Genomic DNA, 27792 nt, shown 5'->3' with positions numbered 1-27792 from the left:
CTGCCCCCGAATGCGATTTACTACCAGAACAATAAGTTTCAATCCATTTTACAAAAATAAAAATAAAAAAATACATAAATTATATATTAATTTCTTACCGAAGAAGTTTGAGAGCATTTAATGAAGATGAAGAAAAAGGTGGGAGGTAGAGAGATAAACTTCATTTTCCATTTGATTCACCGACATAGCGAAGGCTTAGACACGGGGCCCACGCATTACACCATGCCGCGTCCCTACGTGTGGGTTTGTTTCTCTCACACGGATACATAATCCCAGCCCAAACGCTATAAAATGCCACCCAAATCCCATGGATTTCTCGTATCGATTCATCTGTGTTGCTTCGAGGGGTGCGAGATTCTTTTGTTTTCATCTGAGTATGCTGGTTTATGGTGTTTTCTTTTCTCTTTCGGCTTGTTTGAATATGGGTTGGCTTCAAATCCGTGCCTTTGTTTTCAGTTTTTTTTTTGTTTTTTTAGGATTGTTTGATTTATGTTACGTGGTGTTCTTGGGCATTCAGGCATCGTATAATTGGGTGGCTCTGGTGGGGATTTTTGTTTTCTCTGTGGGTTTAATTGAGACATTATTTGATTTTGGTGATTGATGCTTGAGCTGGTTTATCTTGATTAATGTTCTTGCACATATATATGGTCGATAGTTTTTTTTTTTTTTTTGTTTTGAAAAAATATATATAATTGGATTTGATTTTGATCGTGGAGTTATTCCCTATTTCTTAGGTAATTGGAATACAACGTTAGCGGCAAACATTAGTTGCTGGACAGAAGGATTGCGATGGATCATAAATCCGATGAATTTATTGTCAAAGAAGAGACGGAGAAGGAAAAGCTTCATCTGAAAATGGAGAGCAAGGTTGAAACGCGGGATGGAGCCGAGGAAAAGACTAAGATGACACTTGAGCTGGAAACCAGATCAAAGACCAAAGATGAGCGGAAAAACGAGAAGGAAAATGTAGAAAAACATGAGATGGGTGACGAGAAATTGACTTGTCACAAGGAAGGTGAAAATGATGAGGATTCTTGCAGGAAGAAGGGTGATGGAAATGAGGAAGAGGTCGAGGTACAACTCGATGAAAAGAAGAGTAAGGGGAAAGAGGAGAAGTCGGAAGAGGAATATGATGAAAGGAAAGAAAAGAAGAAGAAGAAGAAGAACAAGGATAAACTCGAAGAAGAATCTGATGAAGGGAAAGAAAAGAAGAATAAGGAGAAGAAGAAGAAGAAGAAAGATGAGAAGGATGGAAAGAAAAAAAAGAAGGAAGACGAGGACAAAGAGAAAAGGAAAGAAGGTCAGGAGGTGGAGAGTGGAGAGGAGGAAGTGAGTGAAAATAAATATGGAAGGAAAGACAAGAGCATTGAGGAAGAGGGAAAAAAGGAGATAAAGGAAGAAACAGAGGAAGAAGAGAACGAGAAAAGTAAGAAAGACGAGAAGAAGAAAAAGAAAAAGAAGAGTGATCAAAAGTCCGACGAGAAAGGAGGTAAGGAGGAGGAAATATCCAAGGACGAAAAGAAAGAACATGAAAAGACAGATAAAAAGGATTTGGAAATCAATACTGCAGGGAAAAAAGAGTCGGAAGGGGAACCCAATGAGGGATATGAGTGTGAGAAGGAGAAGGAGAAGGAGAAGGGCAAAAGCGAAGAGAAGGAACATAAAGACAAGATAGCGAAGAAAGTTAATATAAAAAAGGGTATACATGAGGACTCAGGAGGAGAGACTCTCAAAGAAGTTGACGACGAAAAAGAGGAGAAAAAAGAAAAGAAGAAGAAGGAGCAGGAGAAGGACAAGGACAAGGAAGATAAGAAAAAGAAGAAGAAGAAGAGCTCCAAAGGAAAAGGAGATGACAATTCTGAAGAGGAAAATGATAAATGTGAAAATAGAGTTAAACAGGATGGGAAAACCAGGGAGATTGAGATAGATGGTAATGGAACAGCATCGGCCAATGAAACAGATAATGAAAAGGAAAAGAAAGCAGAGGTGTGTGAGGATGATGAAAAAGATGGTGAGAAAAAGAATACCAGGGATGAGAAGAAGCAGAAACTCAAAGAGAAGTACAATGCCAAAAATCTTGACAAGCTGAAATACAAGTTAGAGAAGATTGATAAGAAAATCAAGAGTCTTGTTGAGAAAAAAGATGACATTTTGAAGTTGATAAAGGAAGCAGAGGATAAAAATGATGGTGGTGTTGAAGGCTATAAACAACGAAACTGCGAAGCCTAAGTAGCTTCATTAACATTTGTATGATAAGCTTGTTACCAGACCGCTTGGCGATTTGTTTTCTTTTGTTTTTTGCGGTTGTATGTGTACTTTTTATGTTTACAGATATGCACTTTCATTTGATTCAATTGACCATGTTTTTTTTTTTTTTTTTGTTGAGGTCTTGAGTTTAGATTCTTCCTGAAAAACTATAAATGATTGGTATTTGCTCATAATTGATTCTAAGTATAGAGATTCTATGGGATGAATGCTCTGTATAACAAATTCAAATTCTTCATGAACATCAGATCATTTTGCTCCCGAAAGCCATGCATCCATAATCCATCACTTTGTGCCATATATGATTGTCATGAAGCAACAAACAAGCGACGTCTCTAAATATGGTGGTTCTTTGAATACGGCCAACTGTAAACACGGACAAGATGTGGATTTTTTGTTTTTCTTTTTGAAAGGAGAAATCTTTATTTTAACAATACGATTATGGGTATTTATTTGAAAATGTTGTAGTTTCAGGGTCAACATTACCTCTTGCTGCAGAATTCTTATTAGCTTTTGTGATTTAATCACTACATTATGTCATTTACATGGTAGATTTTTTGCATGCTAACTCACAGAAAATGCAATTGCGCAAAACAGGAAGATAACTACAAAATGGTAATTAAAAAGCTTTTTTAGGACTTTGACCATCGAAGGTATAAATTTGCATGTTTACTTATTTCGTTTTCTATCAAACTTAAAAAGTACCATAAAAACTCCGAACACTTCAAATTTTAACCATCTACTCATTAAAGTTTCTCATACATTGGCTTTGCTTCATCAATCCACCAATGCTTCATCAATCCATTCTATCAAACTACAGCATTCGATCCACAAGTGAAGGTAGCCGTCGGAAGAAATTGAGGGCCGGCGAAGGCTTCCGGTCCCTGAATATTGGATGCCTGAGATAGTAGAATCCAAATGCCATAGCCGCCATTTTTGAAGGAACCAAATACAAGATAAACGCCACAACAAAGCATAATCCCACAAAGATCCCCGTAGCACGTGGATCCCGCCATGTCACCAAAGCTTGCACGCGCTCTCCTTGCGTGGCAAGATCTCCCAACACTGTTTGGACACGGGCGCCAAACATTCTCAACTTGTCATATCTAGCACGCACCATTTCTTCAGGCCTCATGCAAGGCAATCCATCGAACTCTTCATCAAGTTCATCGCGATCTATCGACTCTGTTAGTGAAATCTTTGTGTCAAAGTGAGGCAATGTAGCTTTTGAATGGAACCTGTAGTTCCACGCACCAATCACAAAGACATAGAATGCAAGAGTGGGAACGATTAGATCAGGAAACCACACAAGCAACACAAACAATGCATGTAGTAGTAACGTCCCCATCGAGTTCTTCCAAGAACGTGTGTCGTCTATCCATCTGAACAAGTCGATCACTCCTGCGATCACATTGATGATCCTCAACCAATTCGCACGCACCTTTCTCATACTGAACATGTGCGAGTCAGCATCTAGCATGTACGTGACAACCTCGTGTCTCAGTGGTGGCTCTGACCGCAACAAGTGGGCGGAAACTATCTTGACTGCGTTATTCCTCAGCACATCTTGCTGAACCATGTCAATCGGCTTCAAGTGGTGCATCATTGGCAACAAGGGTTGCGAATACACGTGCAAGAAATCAAGAGTCGGAGTCACACGTGCAAATCGAACGGCTAGTTCTATTTCTCCCATCTTCTTTAAACCGAACCGTGACAACAAAAACAGCGGGAAAACACTCCTATACACCTTCCCAATCGCCAAGGTAGATACTCGAATACGAGCCTTTCCGATACGTGAATCGGGACGGGCGGGCTCGTCGGACCCATTAGGTCCAAACACTTCCCAGCCATCAAATACTCCTAATGTCAACACCGTTGACGGATCATAGACTCTCCAAGTGTACTGTTCGTTCCATTTCGGATCCAAACTATCCGTAATCGTACGAGTTCGAATCCATTTGTTGCCATATTTAGCCACAGCATAAGCATCGGTAGACCCTTTACCATTAATTGTTTTCATTGGTAACAAATTCTTGCATCCAATAATCCCAAGCTCAAGTGTTCCAATTGGAGGCTTCCAAAGCTGCCTCGCAGTTGGGCGATAATCGCTGCAAAAGTGGGCACCTTCATCCATCACGTGATATCCACCATCGAAACATAGCCGTAAGTGGATCCGACCTTTATAGACCCTCTTCTCCGCCGTCGGATCTTCTAAAGTAAACCATCTGGACACCACGTTTCGATCGTCCACCCGTCTTTCTATAGATGCTAGCGGAACAGTGGCGGCTCCGACGATCACGTGCGATTTCGATTGTCGGTTTTCTATCAAGAGAAATGTCAGATTGTTTTCTGTGAATGGTTCCGCTGCAATAAAGATCAAATCTTCATTCCATGTAGACGTGCCATTACTACTGAACATTGATTTAGTTTTTTGGACTTGAAATCCCAATTGAACTTTGATTTGAAATGATGATTCTTTCAAAGGGATGATCGTCCCGATATCTTGTGCTTCGATTACAGTCGACCTGAGATACCACAGCTTAGGCGATTGGTACACTTTCGATTTCGAACTTGGATTGCCGGCGGTGTCAGTCTTCCAAGCATCCGGGAACGACTCGTCGGCCTGAGTTCCGATCCAGGTGGCGAGCATGAGGTCTCCTCTGTGGGCCCCGCCTCCCTCGAGGCGGTACCACTGCGGGGCCAACGAGCTATCCGGTGGGTCCCGCAAAGGGATTTCTCCCACGTCGAAGCAGATGCCACCCAAGAAATCGTGCCCCGCCATGTCGTAGGATGACGTGGCATTCAGCGGGTCCCAGACGGAAATCTCGAGTATGGCGGAGGAATCTGGTGCGTCTCGGTTGAAAGCAAATGTTTGATCCCAATCAAAGAAAGTGGTTTTCCGGGCGGGGTTGGAGATGACGTGGCAACCGGATGCGGCGATCTTCACCACCGGTCTTCCGGCGGTTGGCAGCGACCGGGCCTTGACAACTCTGACGAAAAGGTAATGCATTTTCTCGACCAAGTCGAATGAGGACCTCTCGAGTTGGGGTGTGTCCGATCGATCGGACGTGAAGCTGCTGACGGATGATGCTCTAGTGATTGGCTTCGGAGAGATGATGCTGTTGACTCTGACCAGAGGAACGAATCCTGGTGCTGCTGATGCCATCATCTGATCTGGACGTTGATCGACGGGTGGAGATGGATCCGCTGAATTGATGTCTTCTTGTGAAGCATGTGTTTCAGATTGTGGAATGGGATTTTCCGGAGACTCTGGTACTTTACTTTCTGTTGGCGGCGGAGGTGGTGGCTCCAATGGCGGCGCAGTGGTTTCCGCTTCTGAAGCTGGTGGTGATTTCTCGTCAGACATAGCCGAAGGTTGATCAGGCGCCTTAACCTCCTCAGGTGGAGGGGGAGGAGGAGGAGGAGGAATCTCGTCAACAAAATATATCCTCAATCCAATTTCCCCCTGAATCCAAGTGAACCAATTCTTCTTCTCCAGGGGATAATAAATCAAGGCCTCCTCACCTTTCTTCACAAACTGCCTGGAACTCAGCTTCACCCTGCCCAGAAAATTATTCCTCCCCAAATTCCGATCATGAAAAACATCGCACTCCAGCATATCACCAAACACCTCGGAGGCTTGAACAACATTGAACTCGAGGGTGTCGTTCCACACCGGATTCAGGTCCCGAATCACCGTCCTGGTCTTCCTCCGCTGCCCATGAAAATCAAGAACCACGTAGGGACTCGAAGCTCCATGCCCATCTTTCGGAAGAAGGTTTCTTGCATCCACAACTTCAACCACAAGCTTATGAACAGCAGCCATTTATCAATTATCAATCAGCCCGAAAGCATATGAAGAATGCATGGAGAAAATTGGGAGAAAGAGAATTGATGATAAAGGCTTTCTTTGGTTCAGATGAAAACAGAGAAGAATTTATGATAAAGGCTTTCTCTGGTTCAGATTCTTGTCTACTTTTTCACTGGTGATGAGTCAAAAATCAAATACATGTATGTAACAAAGTAAAATAAACAGTGAGTGGCATGCATTGCTTTTGACGGGGAAGAGCATCCTTTTTCCACCGACCCATGCGCCATTTGCTTTTAATTTCCATCTTTTTTCGTTGTTTGGTTTCTTACCAATCTTTACAATATTATTCATCCTAATATTGAAGTAATTTACAATTGGTCGAATATATATATATTAAACTCATTTATTTATTTTGAAATAAAAAATGCAGAAAGGTTATTATTTATTAACTCAATTGTAAAATTGAAGTATATGTAAGGTGGTTGCTTTTGTTTTTGTTTTTGTTTTTGTTTTTTTTGTATTTTCTATCTTATTTTATCATATTGTTAGTATTGCATTGTACACGTGATCAATTTTCTAGTGTCATATCAATATATTTGAATATTAAGACGTAATTTGACAACTTTCGAAACTAGAAAACAAGATGAACTTATATGATGGATTCGACGATTTTCACAAATAAACCTTGTCGGGAGAACCGTTTTTTATTTAATTTTGCAAGGGTAAAAACTGATAAAAAAAAATCAATTGATTATTGTAGTATTTCTTAAATGAGCATGTATTTTTTAAGTTTCAATTTCCAAGTTTTTTCTATCTAGTCAGAATCAATAATGAGGCCCATCCGAAAAATCAATGGCCGATCATATATATAAAGCTTGATCCATTGGCAAAAAAAAAATAAAAAAATAAAAAAAATATTCATGTAATTATGTAATGGTTCTTTTTTCCCTTTCACATTTGGCCGAGTTATCCAAATTCAACACACTTAATTGCATATAAATCTTTTTATAAAAGTAATTCATAACAGAGTCATGCCAGATGATATTAGGCACGACGATACAAATATTGCGACGAATATAATATATATGGTCAAACAATATTTTTCATAAAAATTTGTAATTTAATCATTTTTAATAATGATAAATTGATATTAATGTAAATTATTTTATCAAATGATAATATTGATCCAATAATAAGACGAATAATTTAATTCGTAGCAACATGGTGTAAAAATTCAATGTTAATTCGATTAGCGTATGTGTTATTTGTTGGAAATTGGAATCACTTTGATACTCACTTTAGTTACTTGATTTTTTTAAAAAAGAAAGTAAAATTTCCGGATTTGTCAAACCATAGACGATTCGATCTTAAATATAAAATTAACTGACCCCTTAGCTTGCGCATTTTTATTTTTTTTCCCCTTTTTTTTGGGGAAAAAAAACTCCGAATCTCGTTTCCAATGAGATTATGGTTAGTATTGCCAAAGGATTTTCTTTTTTATTTTGGGTATTTATGTTCATATTTCTGCAAATTCTGTTGTCAAAATTAATTTTTAGCAACTTTTGTCCTTAGTTTTGCAACTTAGCTCTATTTTGGGACATGCTTATATGAGACTATACATGTAGGCATCATGTCATCATACATCAGGTAAAAAATAACTAAAATTACCAAATATATATAATATAAATTATTGGATTAAAACTTAAATTTCACAATTAAATTTTAATTTAATTTCCCCATCATCGACGTATTGATCGAGTATTTGAATATATCTAAATTCGCTTTTATACACATGATATAAACAAATTATGCTAATAAATCTAAAAAATGTATATATTGAACAAAACGAATCACAACCCGATCGATCCAATGCCAAAACAAAAGATGGACTAGTCGCAAGTGTAATTTAAACAGTAAAAATTGGATTTGCATTGATGAATTTGGATTAGTGGGAGGATTTCAAATCAAAGCATTAGAAAATAACTAGGTTCAAGAATAACAAGCGAGTTTGAAAGTGAAACATATACTGGATTTCAGATTCTTCATCCTAATTTTGAACCAAATGGATACAATTAATAGATTAGAGGTGTGGACTTACAATCAAATCCACTTGAATCCGTCCGTCCAAACTCAACTAAATCGACGAAGTATTTACGAGGTGCATGAAATATATATATATATATATATATATATATATATATATATATATATATATATCACTTAATTGGAGAGCAATCTAATATTAAGATATATTGGCAGTTGATAAATATATTTTACGTGTAAATTCATATATCATGAGCTAGGAAAGAAAAGTATATATGATACTAAGACTTTGATATAATATATATTCAATTTCTTTAAATCAATTGAGATGATTGAATATTATTATATTAATTATTCATGCAGCTCATTGCTCAGTACCCATAATTTCAAGTCGAATCCAAGAAACTAAAGCCTCTTCACTTCCCTATAAAGGGTGACCTCTTTTCCCTTTCTTGGGTTTCATGCTAATTAATAAGATTGAAATGTTTCTAATCCATTGGCTTCCAATCATACATAAATATATGCCAAAGGATTAGATTCCAACATGTAAGAGGTTTTGGGTTAGAACCACTTTCTCAGGATCCAAGAGGATCATGCATGGGTTAGAATCTCACTTGTGTGGGTTGTTAGTAAAATAAATCTCGAACCTCCGGCCGTTGTATAAAGAACACAACGACATGTCCCTAAGGGGTGTCCAAATTGGTGGAGTAGGTGAACTCTTGGTCATAGGTCAGGAGTTCAATTCCCCCTGACTAGCTTAGTTTGCAGGCTATTGCGTTAGTTCGGGGATTTACCCAGAGCGCACCCAAAGATAGCGACTGCGGGTTCCCACGTCACAAAAAAAAAAAAAAAAAAAAGAACACAACGACATGATCATCACTCAAAAAAACAGAAAAAAAAAACGTTAGAAAAAAAAACGTTAGATACAATCCAAAGCTACTCAGACATGCACAATTTAATAATAAGATCACTTCAGAGTTAATTTCCAAAAGAAACTATATACATAAAATTTAAACATTTTCTTGATTGAGGCGAATGTTAATATATATCTTATAGGTCTATATATGTTAAATCCATGGAGTTCAATTCAAGTTGCATATTCTGTGTGTAGGCGCATATATTGGCAAGACAAAATAAACACAGAAAAAAGTAAATCAAACATCCTTAAATTAATTCAGAGCTAGGCAAACTAGCTAGCTAGCTACAAGATACATAGAAATATTGACAAGAATATTCGGGCCGGGGAATGCAACATATATAATATAGTATAATCTATACGACCACTACATAATTAATTATAACCCCAGAAAAGCCACAAATATCAAAACCCTTAAAACATAACTCCAAAACCAGAAAAGGGAAGTATATTTCACCTGTCCTAAGATGAAGATAATATACATGAGAATTGAGATAAGGCGTGTTTGGGGCGTGGAAATTGGAGTGTAAGGAATGAAGCCTGGTCCGAGATCATTCAGTGCAGTACTCCATGAAGAAGTACTAAAGATCTTGGAGCAGTCTCCATTCCAAACACACCCTTTCCTTATAATTCCTCTCCCCTTGTGCATGATTGAGCAATCAATGGATCCAAAAAGCTGTGAAGAAAACCCTGCACACAATTCAACTCCACAGCAGCAGTCTTTCAACTACTAGCCAGCAAGCTAGAATATATAATACATATGGCATTATTAATTATAATATGCATTTAAAATAATTTCATAGTGAGAGTGGGGGAGATGAGGGAGCTAGGAACAAATGAAAAATAATAAAGTAGTACAAAGAAAATGAAGCAAGAATCATATAATATATATAAATAAAATAGAAAAGGAAAATGGGTGGGATGTTGAAGCACATGACAAGACAGGACATTTGATGCTTAGAATATTGAAAGGCTGATGGGGTTTTGGAGTTTTGGTCTTTGCCTTATTCTCTCGCTTTATATGGGCTCTTTGTTTGTTTCTGCTTTTTTACATGCTAATATATGTATATATATATATACTCCAGTTACGCATGCATGTTTGTTTTGTGGGTGGGATATATCGTGCTAAATTTTAATTTATTTTATCAGTCTTACACATATATCTAACCGTTGATTCGCAGAATTAATCTGGTTCGAATATATATATATATATATATAAAGGACTTTTCAGCTGTTCAACTATGTTACCTCACTTTATCCGCGACCACACCGGGTTTTTGTGGTTTTTGTTTTTTGTTTTTACATCATTAAAATCCGGTACCGGGTTTTAGTGGTCGCGGACGAAGTGAAAAAACATGATCGGACATCTGAAAATTTCTATATGTGTGTGTGTGTGTGTGTGATGCATTAATTTGATGAAAAATGTGGACTCATGTTGATACATCAATAAAAAGAATCAAGTGATCGAAGCAATATTTATAGCTTTGATATATATATATAAATAATATCAAATATGATGTGTGAGCTTCTTCAATTAATTTCCATGTGTGGTCCTAGAACATTTCTAATTCTCTTTTTGGACTTCCATTGTTGTTTTTATAAGTTGCTCAAATCAAATCACATACACACAAACGTGATGATATCTCTATCTATCTTTAATTGGGCAGAGGAAAAGAGAAGTAATTAACATGATTTTGACCAGTCATGTCTCCTACCTTTTGCCATGGGATCACTACTGAACGTGTTCTTTCTCATGTATGTATGTGTATGCATATCATATCGATTTTATCAAGACAATACATCGTAGAAAAAACAAGAAGTTGCCATGGTACTATGGAATTACGTAAGAAAATGAGCGAAAAAAATATTTATCGAAATCCATATTTTTTTTAAAGTGGATCTTATTAATATAAGTGAAATCCATATTATTTTTTTTTTGTAGATGTAGATATCCATAAACCATAATATAACTCGGGTAAGTTCGAAAACCCTTTTGGGAACCGGATTCAATCTGACCGAGTTTAGTCACTAGGCCGAATAGGCCGAATAGTCACGCTCAGAACATTAATTAACTGTAATTGATATAGACAAGTGTGTATTTTTACATACATCATGGAAAACTAAATTTTAGAAATCAATTTTTCATTTTACTTTTATTTAATAAAATTTTAATAAAATAAAATAATTGTATAAGCAGTTAATGGTATTAATTTAATAAAAATAAATTGGTAAAAGAATATAAGATATAACATTAAATATGGAACCTAGACTATATATTTAAGTCGAATGAAAAAAAAAAAAAAACTTAAATGAGTGGAATGGAAAGATTAATTTTATTACCATCAATAAACAAGAGAGAAAATCCAAACAAACAAACGAGAAAAGGTCTCATTATTCTTAGTTAAAATGATTATATTTGATCACTATAAATTATTCAGCGGTATTAGTATCCCTGTATTCATCATTCGTGAAAATTATCAAAAATCCTAATTTACGAAAAATAAAAATAAAATCCACGTATCTCGCAGTTTTGCTTTTAAAATTATCAAAGTTTTTAAAATATTTTTTTATCTACATTTATTACGATTAGCAAACGTAGATTAGTTCGGTTTTCATAAAAAAACCTAAACGGGCAACCCTACTGATTTTTCGAAATAAAAAACAAAACCAAATCATTAATCATTAATTATAACAAACAAATCAAACCAAATCTAGATTTTCAATCTGATTTACCTTTTTTTAAAGTGAAGTATTTTGATTATCTTTAAACATGATTAAAAATATTTTTCCTGAACAAAGATATTAGAAATAAACAAATACCATTTTAAGTGCAAACTTCAATTTGTCAAAAAAAAAGTGCAAACTTCAAAATATTTAATATCGCAATATATAAAACATTAATATTATTATTATATATAAATAATAAATAAAAATATAAAACCTCGAAATGATTAGGCGATTAGCCAGTGAAGAAAAAAGACAAACCAATTAAAATACAAATAAAATCAAATTATAAAAATCTAAAGTTACTATAATTTTTTAACAAAATATATCATATGATTTTTATACTTACAATATCGATTTGGTTCAATATGATTTTCATATTTACAAGGATCAATTTGGTTCGGCTTTATTGATACAAACTTCAAACTAAAACAGTTCTTTTATTTGATTGACTTTAAACCCAATAAAAAATATAATTGACTAAATTATTTTTGGCTTTTTAGAACACCGCCTAGAAAAAAATAACATTTCTAACATTTTAAATTTTCTAACTTTTGGAACCATGACTCATGCAAGAAATGCATATCATAATACCATAAATTATGATCATGGTGAAGATTATTTTAAAATAAGAAATTAGAAATGATCTGTACAAGTAAATTTACAGAAGAATGATATACCTAAACAAGGGGAGAAAAGAAGGAAATGAAGTTACCCTGGCCGCCTATGACTGATTCTTTACGATCTTAACACTACTGTAAAATCGCTTGAGATCTTTCATAGCCTTTTCTTCAATCTGAATCGAACGAATGGTAGAGGGTGTCTCAGTTTCTGGCTTGAACCAGCGGTTCACGCCACTATTCTCCGATGGCGATCCCTGACCTGTCATTACAGAGAAACCAGTGGTTCTAGTCTTTGGACTATGAGAAATGTTTTGTTTTTTTTCCTGCAAAAATTAAAAAAAAAAGGTAGAGAAACTTCTGTTAGTTGGCATATAAAAATGGTTAGGAAGAATCTCGACAAAGGTTTCAGCAATCTTTGACAAGTTCGGGATTCAAGTTGGCCCGCAAGAAAATCATTCAACCACCACTCAGCCATGCAAAGTAAGTACTAACAGAGAAGTGGAAGACAGAGAAGAAGCATACCTGCTGCAACTGGATGTTTCTGAGAGAGGGACGGGAAAGAGAAGGTGGAGTACCAGATGCAGCCCAAGGAGGTGTATCTTTTTCGGAATTAGACACCTGTGTTTTCTGAGGAGGGACCATAGGTATCGGAGAGGAAGGCACGAATGAACTAAATTGAAGTTTCCCTTTAGTAATGTTATCAGAAAGATCTTCTCTCTGTTTGGAACACTTGATCTCATTAGTTTTGATCTGCTCATCCTGTATCTCACGAAGGGATGCTAGCCCCTTCGAGATTTTAGCGCCACCCCATGCTGGCCCTTCACTTTTGGCAATCACAGGAGGAGGGGTGCTTTTTGGTGTGTCGTCAAGGGCACCACTCAAAAACATAGAGAGCCCGCCTCGTCGGCTTTTCTTCTTGGATGATGCAGATGTAGCAATCTTATCCTTGGCATGGTCTCTAATTACTTTCTTATTACTGGAAAGAATTTCCTTGAAGTCTTGGCTTAGCATGACACTTTCAGAATCTAAATCTTTCTCCTATAGGTTGAAAACATATATTGAGTATGATAAAGTAACAGTGACCTCATGAGACCGTTTCAACACTCTACACAAAAAAATAAAGTACATTATATTGGCAATGAGCTCAACATTAATGAAATCTTGTGATAACGAGCAGTTCTGAAAGTTGGAAGTTCTAAAATTGAGTTGCCCCGAAGTCCTTTTAGTCCATTTCACCACATCTAAATCTTAACCCAAGCGATTTCAAAACTACCAGAAAAAGCAAGAACCAAAAGATTGTGAATAAATGCACCCATTAGCGCTATTGACGCCAAATGATGATGAAGCTTTTAAAGATATTCGTACGCACCTCATCGGCATCTTGTGAAAGCTCAACATCCAAGAAACCTATTTCAAGGCCTGATTTGGGATTATGTACAACGTCGCTGGCCTCTTCTTCCTTTTGTGATGTTTTATGCTTGTTTTTTCTTCTTTGCTTTCTAGATACCTCCCCTCTCTTACTCCCTTTTTCATCAATAGAAACAGTTGAACAATCTTTCGACTGCACTGTTTTAATTGGTTCACCAAGCTCCGCAAGGGAACTTTCCAAAGCTGACCTCTTCTGAAGTTTTGCAATCTGCTGGTCATCGAGAAGATGACCCTTGGATTGCTTTTCTTCTAGCAGCTCAACCTGCTGCAGTTTTTTCCTCAAAGCTCTTATTTGTTTGGGGATGCCGTCTTTTGCATCATCATAAGCATGTAGAAAGCCTTCTAATCTTTGAGCTTCATCTTTCTTGAACGACAGCAGCCGCTTTGTACCATCATCACGTGTACGAAAAAGTTCGCTCTCACAATCCTCTTCTTCACAGTCTAAAATGGCCGGAAATGTAGCCGTTGGGGTAGGAAGCCGGCGATAACTCCAAGGTTCTGAGGACTTAATATCTAAGAGTTTCTCAAGATCTACTAAAACATCCAATGAAGTGCTTACAAAAGATTGTGCAGACAAGGCAAGAATGTAATCAAGGTTGCGAATTGCAATTTCCTGCAGTAAGTTTTGCACGCTCAAGTAAATAATAAGAATTTAAGAATCCTTATCCAACCAAAACAAATTTCTACAGCAGACAGATACGATAGGCAATTCCGTGAATAATCAGTCATATGATGCTTTTTTATTGGGAAGACAGTCAAGGCATTATCTAGAGGTGTTGCATGCATTCATCATTTGATACTCTATTATATTAGTAAGCCTAACAGTAATATAAAAACTATTCTAAAGACAAAACTGAGAATGCAGCCATAGACAACTACAAGAAAAAGTAAAGCCTGTGGTTCCAAGGAAAGTAAGACGTTTAAAAAAAATTAAAAAAAGAAAAGTTTACTAGTTTTACTTTTTTAATTAAAAAAAAAAATTTAGCATTTTATGTAGGGTCGTGAACAGTAAATAAGGTTTGAAAACATGCCTGACAATATTTCCGAAGATCGTCTGCTTCAAGTGAATCTGCAATTTCTAGAAGTTGCATAGCATTTCGAGGCTCCACCAAATGTTCTGCTGCCATTTTCTCACAAAGACTTTTTAATGTAGGTACCCCTCTTTTCTCAGAGAAGTTTCTATGATCTGTCAGGCCTGTGCTAACAGAATCCTTCTGCACTTGGGAGAATTTGTCCTCGAACTCTGAATAATCAAACATGAAATTTTCACACAATTCATGAGATTCATCCTTGACCCTCAGCTCCTCTGCACTGTCAGCAGTACTAGGAGGATAGCCTGGATGGTAGAGTGAGCTAACTAACAATAAATGTGTCTCTCCAACTGAAACAGAAGTTGCCTTTTTCATCCCATGCATTCGAGTTGGAGCGGGTGGGTCATCTTTTGCCTTCTTACTATCCCACATATATACATCACCAGTAATTGTAACAGCAGCAGTCCAGTACTTCCCAGAAGAAACACTGACAGTACTTTTCCCACATAGCGAATGAAGCTACATGATAAAAATAAAATAGAATATAAAGTACCTCATTTATACGAGAACATCCAATAACACAAACACACGGACATATATAAAGAAAAACCTGCTGGCAACGAAGGTCGGGATCAGATGATTTCCAATAAAACAAAGCACCATCATCTGTTAGAGCTACACTGTGCGTCACTCCAGCAGAGATGGCAACCACATTCAGGCGTTCCTTGCGATGGAATTTAAGTATAGTATTTCCAACCTTTTTTATACTTCTAGCAATGACTACACGTCTTGGAGTGACAAGCCGATGTCCCCAAGTGAATACCTGGCAACCATCAAAGATAAGCCAAACTTGAAACCTCTCCCTCTAAGAAAAATTCATATTCCCCAAAGACTTGGTGAAGTGGTTAATCACATCCATACCTCACCATCAGATCCTAAGGCAATAGAATGATATTTGGCTGCAGCAACACGACTAAAAGATTTTCCTTTCAAGTACTCAACTACCCTGGGAGTGTAATTTGATGCTGAGTTAGAGGTGCCATAACCAAGCTGGCCCTCTTTATTGCCACCCCACGTATAAATTTCACCAGCTTCCGAAACTACGACAGTGTGTTTGTTAGCAGCTGCAACAGCAACTGTTCGTGCCTTCAAAGAACTTACCCTTCGAGGTGTGGGCTGGGTATCAACAGAAGTATAGCCAAGTTGTCCCTCTGAAAATTTTCAAAGGAACAAGTCAAATCTGTTTTAAACAAAATGAATGGTGATGATTATAATAAGTGCAATGTAATCAATCATGCTATTCCCCAAATCCAAGAAACTCTACTCTCTAGTAAATTAAATTTAAAATTCACCGTAATGTGGTTACAACTAGCCTATATTTCAAATCCAGCCTCTCCTAAAGGAAAAAAACATGTATTTTGATGTACAACATATGAGGGTGATCACGACATCCATGGATTAATTACCTCTATTAGAACCCCAAGTAAATACTTCGCCACCCTCCGTAGCAACAACAGTATGATGCTTAGCTGCAGCAATAGCCTTGACCCGACGTGCACCCAAACCTGAAGTCACTTGACGAGGAGTGATAACTGCAGCTTGCCCACTGCAAAAATACATACAGTTCATCATCTCATACGACTTTAATCAAACAAGAACTATCCTAATCCTAATGAAAAAAGAAGAGAATTTCCAAATTTCAAGAAAAATCCTAATGAAAAAAGACGAGAAATTCCAAATTTCAAGAAAAATTCAGTTCGATCCTCCCAACAGTTCAGTTAAACCAAGAGAAGGAAAAAAAAACTCAGGTGTATGTTAGGATCATGAAAAGTCAACTTCACAGACGTAATGCCAAAATTCTTTTCCAATATAAGAAATGACGAAATTCACCAATAAATATAGAAATGAAAGAAACACTAAACCCCACAGTTTTTTTATGACAAGAAGTTCAAATATTGACATAACGGAAGCAAAATCCAATCCAATAGGATAAATATGAGTCATCATACAAAATATTTTCAGATATCTCAGCAGCACAAAAGGGTTTACCAGACTTTTCATGAAAATTCAAATTTTCAGTAGAACAGCAGCAAATGCCACACTGATTTCCACCCACCTGTGTATGTCAAACTCAGGATGGCCAAGTCGGCCACCCCTTCCAAATCCCCAGGTGTAGACTTCCCCACTGGAGCTAACTGCTACGCTGTGAAATTTTGCTGCAGAAATCAATTTGATGAATGAATCATGAAGTGAATCAACTTTGCACGGTAATTTCTGGATGTGTGCATTTCCAGTTCCAAGTTGATAATTAACACCACTGCCCCAGCTGAAGACCTCAGTAGCAACTGAAAAAGTAGAATATGTCATCTTAAATGATGATCAAAACAATAAGAATTTCATTTTTTCTGTCAAGACATACTTGAATTGTTATCACTCCCAACAGCCTGCGTAACAGGCCCAGATAGGAGATCAACAGGTATTCGGGATTTTGAGTCCTCCAATGTAAAAGAGGCACCAAATTGAAGGAGAACACATGCAACTGCTAGATGGCCAAAATGCAAAGCTCTGTGAAGGCTACTCCACCCTGATTCCCCATCCTGAGGAGGCACCACTCTCATTTTAGATAACAGTAACAATTCAACTCCACAAGTAAATGATCATCGAAAGACATGCAGTACCCATTTATCGAATTATAACGATCTCCTACTGCTGACAAGCTAATGGATGCAAGGACGCAAATTATTTTAAGAAAACAGTAAATTCTTGACCTGACCTGACCTGACCTGACCTTCCTCATATTGATTGTTATAAAGCTCTTTAATTTTAGCAACACGGAACTACAATCTCATTCTCCTTGCTCCAATCTATAGTCTATATAGACGTGTCTTCATAATTAAATATATCCTGATTATCCAGTGCCTCAACTCAAGGCGATTATGGAATGAAAAAGAAAATCAAATTAATACTTCAAAGATTAGGAAAAAAAGGACCTGCTCATGTTGACTGAGATCAAGAAATCCACAACTCCATATGACGCATCTAAGAATAACTTGGTATGCACCGGACTTTAAAGTGGGTAGAATAGAAAATAATAAAATATTGGAGTGAAAAATGTACCCTAGCATTAGGGTCTGCACCAGCTTCAAGCAGCCTTCTAACTATAGGTATGTGATTCCTCCAAGTTGCAATATGAAGAGGTGTGAGACCAAACGAGTTCCTTGCATTGACATTTCCACCATTTTTCTTCAGCAAGGACAAAGCCAAATCTAACTCAGAGACAGACCCTTCTAGAGCAACAAGCCAAAGATCCTTATAAGATGAATTTCTTCGAGAAGTATGTGCGGTCTGCTTCTGGAATGGAGACACAACTAAATCCTCCATGCAAATATATTACTAAATAAGGATTTGAAATTTGATCAACAGCCGATAGTTGTCACCCCTTAAAACAAAAATGAAATGATAAACCACTGTTAATAAGATGTCTTCCAAGTTTTGTAGGAATTAGGGAAACTAAATCAAATCGGACATTGACAAAGAAATATAATGCATCGTGCAAAGCCCATCCAGAAGACACGATTGCCCATTACAACCTCGAATACCAACCAGCCATAATAGATATTTTTCATGAACCACCAAAGTGACTGCTAATTCCAGCAAGACTTCAGTCAGAAACTTAAGCTTATTTAATTAATTATACAGAAGTAGCAATGACAAGCATTTGAAACATCGATAAAATAATTTTTTACCCTTAGTGTGTCTGTACAACAAGAAATCCGTCTTTGTTACTACAAAAACAAAATATTTTGGTTTTATCTTTTACTGTTTAAACAACAGAAACCGAGTGAGGCCTAAAACACAAACAAGAAAAATCAACCGGGATCAGATCACAGAGTCCGACACTTGAACAATGAGAACATCAGACAGACATCCAAAAGGAAGGGCTACCCTTGAATACAACAGTTCAAAAAATACACCTTGGCTACCATTGTCCATGTTTTTTGGGTTAAAAATCATAATCCGATACAAATGACCCCAATTATTCCTAGTAAAACGACGAAATCTTGTAACCCAATTGACTAATCTCTGCATTTAAAACGATTTAAACATCAAAACTCCATGCGCTAATCAAAATTTCAAAAATCAAAACCAAAAACTCCACTCAATTTCAACTAATTGAAACTGCCACATATGTCCCCACATCCCCAAACCATCATCATAGAACGATAGCTTGTGAATTACACACACATACACACACAAATCTTTACATCCCAACAAAACAAGCATGCAAAAAAAAAAACCCACAATTGAATGGCAATGTAAAGGATTCACCTTGGATTACGGGACAAATGAATCACCAAAAAAGAACTAATCCATTTGCAGAAGACACAGAAATGGCTTCAAAATCCAGCGAACTCCGAATAAGTAAACACATGTACACAAATCACAGAAGACGTAAGATGCACATCTGTGATCAGTCACTTCATGATCTTTTATACTGCCCAAAACAAAAAACCAAAAAATTGGGAAGAGAGAATATACCCCAAAAAACCCAAAAAGATGCAAAATGGGAAGGATTGGGAAGTTGGAGAAAAACGAGTGCGTGGAGTTGAAGGACAGCTCGGTCAAATCTCGTGATTTTTCGGGAGACCAAAATGCCCTTGGATTTTGTCCCGCGACAGCCGGGTCGGGTCGGACCGCCCACGGTTTCTCTCTTCTGTTTTCAGTGTCACTCGCGTCGATCGACAGCTGTGGTGCCCTGGTTTATCGACACGTGAAATATTATTCAATTAATTAATTAACTATGTCTTTTATTTTTCTAACATTTTGCAACAGACTAGTTTGAGACGGAATCGATCGCGTCTATATTTGTAATATATAAATATATATATATATTGGCATAAAAGCATAGTTTGTATCGGGTTTGGTTAAAAATTTATCAATCAAAATTTCCCTCTGAGACGATCTCAGTCTCACTTGAATTTTATTGTCATATTATTATATGAGTTCCTTTTTTTTCTTTTTTTTTAATATTACGTTTTCCTTTTATTTTCTTTTTGTTGAACGTGTAATGTGTTAATCTATAGATTCTATATATTTATACAATTTATACAATATAATAATGCATAAACTCCTTAAAATCATCATTTTAGTCAAATTAATAGATAGACAAAAATGTCATTTATTACTTATAACTACTCACTTTCAACTTATTTTATCAATTTAAAAATATAAAAAATGCTTATTATTTTTAGATGTGGCATAATAAACTAATTATGCACGCAAATTTTTACATGCGTGGATTACTAATGTATTAATAATGTCTCCTGATTTTATTTTCGTTTCTATGGTAACCTCAATTTTTTAAAATTATAAAACACAACAAAAAAGTGAAAAGAAAAATGGCATGTTCATTATGGTAATGCTTGTAAATATGTACGATGAAATTATCCCAACAACTCTAGTACCGCTGTTCAAACTTCAAATTATTGAAATTATACTAGTTAGTTAATCGAGACACATGTATTACGTATATATAATATTTTAGGTAATATATATACCCAAATATTTTATGTAAAAATTAAAGCATTTTTTAAAAGACTTTTTTTTAGTGAAAAAAACTTGTGACTTTTGGTAGTTCTATAAATTTTTACGCCTTATAATGCATTATTTTTATTATTAATATTGTTACTTTCGAAGCAGTTCTCTGTCTGATTATTTTTTCTTAAATAAAGTTTGCATCAAACTAATTGTAAATCATCTAAAAATAATTTATAGTAATAGATATTCGAGAGATGTATTGAGTTTATTAGACTGTGCAAATATCATAAAGAATAAAATGACATCGAAATTGGATTGAAATAATTTAAAATATGTTCGATATTCACTAGAATTAAAGAATCTATAAAATTCTTTACTTGAGGCATCAACTAGGCATTATAATCGGCACCATTTAATTCACTTTTTGGAACCATATACCCTTGCACTCCCACCTTCGATTTATTCTAAAATCAGACATCAGTGGCATTTTTATTATGGGCTCGTAAAACAAATGACGTTAACTTCATGATATTATTAAAAAAAAATGCAATAACAGAATATTTGATTGGTAATATACTTAAAAATATGATTTATCATAAACAATGTGAAACATGATTTATGACAAAACTAACAAAATAATTAGTTTAATGCGTTGCATCATGCATGTAGGAAGTGAGTGAACAACAAAAGCAACGTAATGCTTGACCAACTAGCCTATTACTACAAATATAATGTTTTGTTTTATTTATTTATTATATAGACATATTTCTTTTCAACGCACAGATTAAAAAAAATAATTAGAGAAACAAATTTACGTACACATTTTCTACTTTATCCCTATTTAATTCATTCAAAATTACATATTTGTTATGGAAGTTACATGATTTTTAAGACTCAGTTAATATAAATATATTGGTGAAAGAGTAGAAAAACATTGCTAAAAAATAAAAAATATATAAAAACTTATATATATTTTTTAGAAAAACATGAACTATATTGTGGGGGCTAATTAAACAAAAAAAAAAACCAACATTGTGGGTAGGGGCTGCTGTTTCTATATTAATTTTGAAATTTAAAAGTGCAAACCTTGAATATGACATAACTCCTATCAACCACATGGTGGTACCGACATTTTTTTGGAACATGTAAATTTTTCTCTGTCGATATATATCTATCTCATAATCGAATTATAAATAAAAATCATATATATTGGAAATTATATATTAAAATTAGATTGAAAATTATTGTGATGGTGATGTGATGATATTTTAATTTTTGATTATGTAATGGATGACATATTTATTTTTGAACATTTTTCAATTGAGGATCTATAAATAGACCTCAACATTTGTGAAGAAATAACACAAATTTAGAGAGAAGATTTTATAAGTGTTTGGTTTGATATATATTTTGAGTTTTAGAGTTTTTAATTTTTTCCATAAATTTTTACTTTTCACAACAATATAAACATACTGCCTCGTTCCTTTGATTTTTTTATTTCTTAATTTTTTTGGTTTTTATTTAGTTTTTTTTTTAATATTGTGGTGGAGGCTGTGAAATTAGTACGTAGTATTCAGAATATCATATATATCAACGCAGAAGTGTGGTGGCCATCACTTTGGGAATTTAGTTGGCCTCTAATTTAAAATTTGACATTTTTCGTGAAAACGATGCAATGACAAAATTAGGTAGGTACTAGTGAATGGATGTTATAAAAGCGGGGAAAAACCTCATTATATATGCAAGCAATCCATGCACGCCGAAAATTAACGTGCATAAATAATTTATATTACATCTCAAAATAATAAACATTTTTTATATTTTTAAATTCAAAATTATAATTGAAAGATGATACGTAGTTATAAATACTTAGAGACATTTTTGTCTATCTATTAATTTGACCGATGTATTTATTTTAAGGAGTTCATGCATTAATATATTGTATAGATATATACAAATTACAAAGATTGTCAAACTTATATATACAAAAAAAAAAAAAAAAAAAAAAGAGAGAGAGAGAATAATAATATAAATTATTCATGCGTGGAAAGATATATGCTATTGAAAGTATTTGTAGTTAATTAAGATGACTAATTTTATTGCATAAATCTATTATAATTTTTATTACATCTATTTGTCTTACATACTTTGCTTTGTTCAAGTAAATCATATTTGACAAACCCTATAATATTACAAGCATCAGATAAAGTGTTGATAGAAGAGTCGAATTCTCAAATATTTGTTAAGTAGTCACCTACTCAACAATTTGGAACGACAAAGAAGAAATTCACAATTTATATATGTAGTCTACATACTACAACATGCGCTCTCAACCACAGCGGATTGCAGTAGTTTTGCAATCTACTGTGGCATGCATTATTTTTGAATTTGTTTTATTTTTTTAAATTTAAATTAAAAAAACCCCAAAAATCAAAGATAGGTGCATATCCGGTATCCCTCCCAAAAAACAAAAACAAAAAAAAAAAAAAAAAAAGAGAGAGAGAGAGAGAAAGAAGGGGTAATTATTTTAAAATCCCTAAACCTAAACATAAATTTCTCCTAACTCCCTACATTCAAATTTTTTAGTTTGCACTCCCTAGTGGTCCCCAATTTTGATTAAACAAGTATTTAACTAATCTTTTGTACTTTGACATTGTTTTACCTATCGAACCAGTTCATGTCGTGAAGAACTATTGGTTGCTCAAGGTTTTCAGCCTATATACTTTAGATTAGGGTCCAACATGCTTCCGTAAAGTAAATCAAATTTAAAAACCTCTTTGACCATAATGTCGTCGGGTCATACCTGCCGAGTTTTACGAAGTGCTCCTCACACTCCAACCACGCAGTCGCAACAGATGGTTTCTGCACAAGCTCCTTCAACGACACCCAGCACAGCCTTAATTCATTTTCTACCTTAAGGCGTATGGTATATAAATTTAATTATAAAATATGAACATGAAAGAACAAGAGACTTTAGAAAAATTATTCAGACATAATATTATTACATAAATCAACTCCTTTGAAGAGGAGAAGACAACTTGTTTAGCTACTCATAGTAGCCTCGTTCTTGAAATACATAAACGAAAACTTATTACAATAGAAAGAGAAATATTACAACAATTTTATTCGTAAGAAAACCGAAGGGAATGATCGATGTCTTCAGCTTCCTCAAATGCCTGTATTTATAGCTGTAGTTCCACTCGTTTCACCGAGAAACTTCAGGGAATCTTACAGCTGTCTTGTATTTCTTTATGCCATTATTGATGACATCTTTTACTAGTGGAGGAGGTAGCTGTCTTGAATTTTTTATGCCATTATTGATGGCATCTTTTACTAGTGGAGGAATCACATGCCTGCCACTTTCTTTTGGCTTTATTCTCCTCACATGCCTGCTTTATTGTTGTCGGGGCATCTTTTGCTTTTGAAGTAGACCCCTGTGAAAATGCATCTTTGGTGGTCCTTGTCCACCTTTGCTTGTCTCGGAAAAATCCTTTCGATCCGTTCGGGGTCTAAAGGTTTTTCCAAATTCTGGCTTCTTCTGATTTGGGCATTCTGGGCAGATATTCTCTGACCATCGTCCAATATGAGCCATGTTACAAAATTTTCGGCGAGTTTCTTTACTTCCCGGCAGCTTGTTGTTCCACAAAAGATTTCTCTTCTTTTCGAAGAGTTCTTCCGCAAATGCTGTAGTTTTTCCTGTCATTGTGTTCAACATGAACGATCCGTTCACAGAATTCTGATAAAATTTGAATGAAAACTTGACTTTGTCCATCTCAGTAAGACAGACCCAAATACCCCATGCCCTTCTGGTTGAGATCTCATTTTCCCCGAAAGTGGACACCAAGGGTATTTCTTCAGTTTTAGGATCCTTGATAAATTTATGACTGTTTATATCAGGTCTCCTCAGCTTGATAAAATGAAAGGGTTCGTGTGATCCTTTCACTGTTGGTTCTGGAGCTGCACTGAAAAAATATAACTCAAGCACATCTCCTCTGGACAAATGATCATTATTTGCCCATGTTTCTTGGACTGCTTCCTGAATCCATTTTGGTAACTGTGATATCTCCAGAAAGCTTGGTGACGTTGTATAAACTGAGGCCAAAGCCCCAAATTCATACCAGAGTTTTACATCTTTAGGATTGACATTGTTTTTTAGCCAAATCCTTGGATATATTCCTGCAACATCAACCCTGCAAGTGTTCGGGTTGATTTCATTTCTTGTATTCAATTTCTCCCACTTTTGTTGATAAACCTGGAATGGAGAAATAATAGATGGATTAATATCAATCTTAGATTTGCCCTTGTCAGTGTTGGGCCTAAGATTGATCTCTTCCTCTTTTACCCCAGAGGCGGAGGGTTGACTTGATGAGTTATCCTCATCAATTGTTGCTTCATCCAGATCATCAAAGGCTGATGATAGATTAGCTCTTGTTTCTTGAGTTTTAGATTCCTCAACATCTTGTTTCACAACCGGTGGTTGTATTTCTTGTTCTTGTAAAACCAATGGTTTTAGTATATCTTGTTTATGAGAAACCAATGGTTTCTCTATAGCCTTCACAATTGGCCCTTGAATAGCAGCCCATAGTTGTGTTTGAGCTTGCATACATCCTGTAATTCGATTAGATACTTTGATCTGATCAGCTTGTTGTAACCTGCCGGCCATTTCAGCATTAATGGCTAACTGGTTGAACTCGTTTTGAAGCAACCCAAGGTGTTCCCTGAGATGCCTCTGCATTTTCAGGATGAAATCCACGTCACTGCCTTCCATCTCTTATTAAAAAATCGTCAAGAATATTTTCATGAGATTTAATAATAACAATATCAAAAATATAATTTTGACATAATGCTTGCCATCTTAATAACCTAGCTTTCTCAGGTTTAGATTCAATCTTATTCTTTAGGAAAGCTTTTACCTGGGTGTTATCAACCTTCAGAGTGAATTTTTTTAGCAAGTAAAAATAATGGCCATTTTTCAAAAGCCCTTTTAACCGCATAAAATTCCTTCTCGTTGATATGTCATCTAATGGCCTCAGATTCTGAAAAAAGACCGCTACAGTATCTGCATGGTATTTCCCCATCTGGAGTGATTTTGGTAAGGACTGCCGCCCACCAATCGTCGCTGGCATCCGTAAATAATACCAGATCATCTTCATCTACGGGTATAGCCATTTTTGGGAGATTTTTACATATCTCTTTTAATTGGTTTACCCCTTTAATATGGTCATCGGTCCATATAAACCTAGCATCCTTTTTTAACAAAGGACTGAACACCTTTCTGTACATTGCTAGATTGTTAATGAACATCCCTGCAAAATTAACTACTCCAAGAAAACTCTGGAGTTGTTTTACATCTTTGAGTTTATCTGGAAAATTCTTTACCTTTTCCACAATATGGGGTTGTAGAATTATTCCAGTTTCATCAATCTCAATACCGAGGAATTCAATTTTCCTTGTTGCTATGACTGCTTTCTTTTCAGATAACACCAGTCCTTCTTGTTTACAAATTTTAGAGAAAATCTCTAAGTGTTTAACGTGTTCGTCTATATTTTTTGATGTTATAAGAATATCATCAATATAAACAAACATAAAGTTGAAATAATCTTTAAAAAGGTTATCCATCTTTCTTTGAAATATCTGGGGTGCATTAGCCAATCCCATAGGCATAACTTCCCAAATATAGTGTCCTTGTGGAGTAGAGAAGGCTGTGAATTTCTTACTGCCTTCTTCCATTCTTATCTGGTAGAATCCAGACTTACAATCAAATTTTAAGAACACTCTAGCATTTCGTACACAGCTAATTAGATGTTCTCTACTAGGTATGAAGCACCCGTCAAACTCCAGGATTTTATTAATACCTTGGTAGTTAATAACTAACCTGGGTTTTCCTCTTTTTATTTCACCATGATTTCTGACCAGAAAACCTGGGCTACTATATGGTGAAACTCCTTCTTTGATTAGACCAAGGTCCAAATGTTCCTTGATAATCATTCTCATATCCCTTTGATCTGTTATGTTCATCGGGATAGGCTTATATCTGACGAATTCATACTCTTTGCCTTCCTTTAGAGTAAGACTGGCTTTGAGTTGATTTTTATCCCACCATGCCAAAGGATGCTCATTATAACTTTCTTTGAGCCTCTTTTTGACATCTTCAAGGGATACCTTATTTTCTAACTCTATATCTCTATGATTTAGAGTTACCTTGAGAAGCTCCATATCCTCTGTTTGGAGTTCTTGTTCTGTTGTTATTTTCAACATGGTTTCTCCAAACCTTCTAGGATCTTTCATTTTTGGGTGAAAAAGTTGTCCCTTATCACCACGCTGGCTACGAAATATTATCGAAAATTGTCGATAAAAAGCAACTTTTAGTCTTTGAACGATAATTTTATGATCACAAATTGTAGTGAACATAAGTCTTCTTGACTCATTGTCTTGTGTGTACTTCTTAAACATTTGTAAGAAATTATTTCCTAACAGGATATCAGCTCCTGTATCATGGAAATAGATTGGTGGTGTCTTTACCTTGTACCAAGGTGTCTGACCTGCTCCTCCTATAAGGATCTCTGCTTGTTTTATTCCTTTGCAAATAATTAAAATTCTTCGAGAGAAATCTCGTCCAGCAATTTTTGGCAAATCTTCTTCACATTTTTCAGGGAAGACTCCTTTTTTTGCTGTACAAATTCCTGCTCCCGAATCAATATAAGCTGCAAAGTATTCAGCCTTATATTGTTCATACAACATCCCTATCGGAATGTATATGGAGAAAGGACTTGTTGTCATTTTTTAAAGGGATTACTAAATGGCCCTGCCATTTTTAACAGACTGTGTTGTAACTCAGTAATCCGATTAAGACTATTCACCTTTAGTCTTCCTAAGGCTTCAGAAGGTAGAGTATAGTTACTCCTTTCTACCTCTTCAATGCGATCTAGTAAATCATGTTCATGACTTACTAATTTCAACAGCTGCTTCTTCCTCTGTTTGTAAACAGAGTTCTTGAATCTGATTAAGGGATTGTCCCTTATCCAATTCTCTTGGTTTTCCATTTCGTAGAATTCTTATTGAATCCTCCAAGTCTTTTCTTTTGCCATGAACTCTATTCCTTTTTCAAGGCGTTTCCATGGTTTATGGTCCTCCAGAAACTCTAGGCCAAGAATGAGTTGATCCACTTCTTTTCCTGGAATTTCACATATTTGAACTTCCAATTCTTCAATATTTATCAATCCTTGGTAAGTTCCTTTTTCATGTTGTTCCAAATAGTAAATCGAGTTACAAGGAAACTGGTTCCGATGACTTGTAATATCGAATATTATTTTCACTTCTTTCCATCCTTCTGGAGATCTAAGTTTTCCTATTATAGAAAACTCTTTTTCTTCTGGTGGAATTTCTTGAATAGGAGATTTGTCCCATCTCCTA

At 35.6% G+C, this 27792-nt stretch overlaps 3 protein-coding genes across 7 annotated transcripts; 1 reads left to right on the top strand and 2 right to left on the bottom strand.

Moving 5' to 3' along the window:
* Nucleotides 1-202: 202 nt before the first annotated feature.
* Nucleotides 203-2354, top strand: LOC140886903 (uncharacterized). Of its 3 annotated transcripts, none has more exons than XM_073293814.1 (2): nucleotides 203-347; nucleotides 735-2354. In XM_073293814.1, the coding sequence occupies exon 2, from the start codon at nucleotides 790-792 to the stop codon at nucleotides 2227-2229; it is 1440 nt and encodes a 479-aa protein (XP_073149915.1). In that variant the 5' UTR covers nucleotides 203-347; nucleotides 735-789; the 3' UTR covers nucleotides 2230-2354. The 3 variants fall into 3 exon arrangements, with proteins under 3 accessions (XP_073149915.1, XP_073149914.1, XP_073149912.1); XM_073293813.1 differs by having other exon boundaries at nucleotides 266-374; XM_073293811.1 differs by having other exon boundaries at nucleotides 283-425.
* Nucleotides 2355-2912: 558 nt separating this feature from the next.
* LOC140887824 (multiple C2 domain and transmembrane region protein 16) lies at nucleotides 2913-6421 on the bottom strand. The gene has a single exon (XM_073295328.1). The coding sequence runs from the start codon at nucleotides 6089-6091 to the stop codon at nucleotides 3080-3082; it is 3012 nt and encodes a 1003-aa protein (XP_073151429.1). The 5' UTR covers nucleotides 6092-6421; the 3' UTR covers nucleotides 2913-3079.
* A 5950-nt stretch (nucleotides 6422-12371) lies between these two features.
* On the bottom strand, nucleotides 12372-19445 carry LOC140886928 (uncharacterized). Of its 3 annotated transcripts, XM_073293855.1 has the most exons (11): nucleotides 19171-19444; nucleotides 17959-18280; nucleotides 17261-17438; nucleotides 16958-17186; nucleotides 16308-16447; nucleotides 15763-16052; nucleotides 15452-15664; nucleotides 14842-15360; nucleotides 13752-14423; nucleotides 12905-13420; nucleotides 12372-12705 (listed from the first exon to the last, which is right to left on the bottom strand). In XM_073293855.1, the coding sequence occupies exons 2-11, from the start codon at nucleotides 18220-18222 to the stop codon at nucleotides 12484-12486; spliced, it is 3243 nt and encodes a 1080-aa protein (XP_073149956.1). In that variant the 5' UTR covers nucleotides 18223-18280; nucleotides 19171-19444; the 3' UTR covers nucleotides 12372-12483. The 3 variants fall into 3 exon arrangements, with proteins under 3 accessions (XP_073149956.1, XP_073149957.1, XP_073149958.1); XM_073293856.1 differs by lacking the exons at nucleotides 17959-18280; nucleotides 19171-19444 and adding an exon at nucleotides 17615-17811; XM_073293857.1 differs by lacking the exon at nucleotides 12372-12705 and having other exon boundaries at nucleotides 13320-13487; nucleotides 19171-19445.
* Nucleotides 19446-27792: the final 8347 nt, after the last annotated feature.

Source organism: Henckelia pumila, chromosome 3 (genome assembly GCF_033568475.1).
Source record: "Henckelia pumila isolate YLH828 chromosome 3, ASM3356847v2, whole genome shotgun sequence".
In the NCBI taxonomy this organism is placed as follows: domain Eukaryota; kingdom Viridiplantae; phylum Streptophyta; class Magnoliopsida; order Lamiales; family Gesneriaceae; genus Henckelia; species Henckelia pumila.
This window is presented reverse-complemented; position numbering and strand designations above follow the sequence as displayed.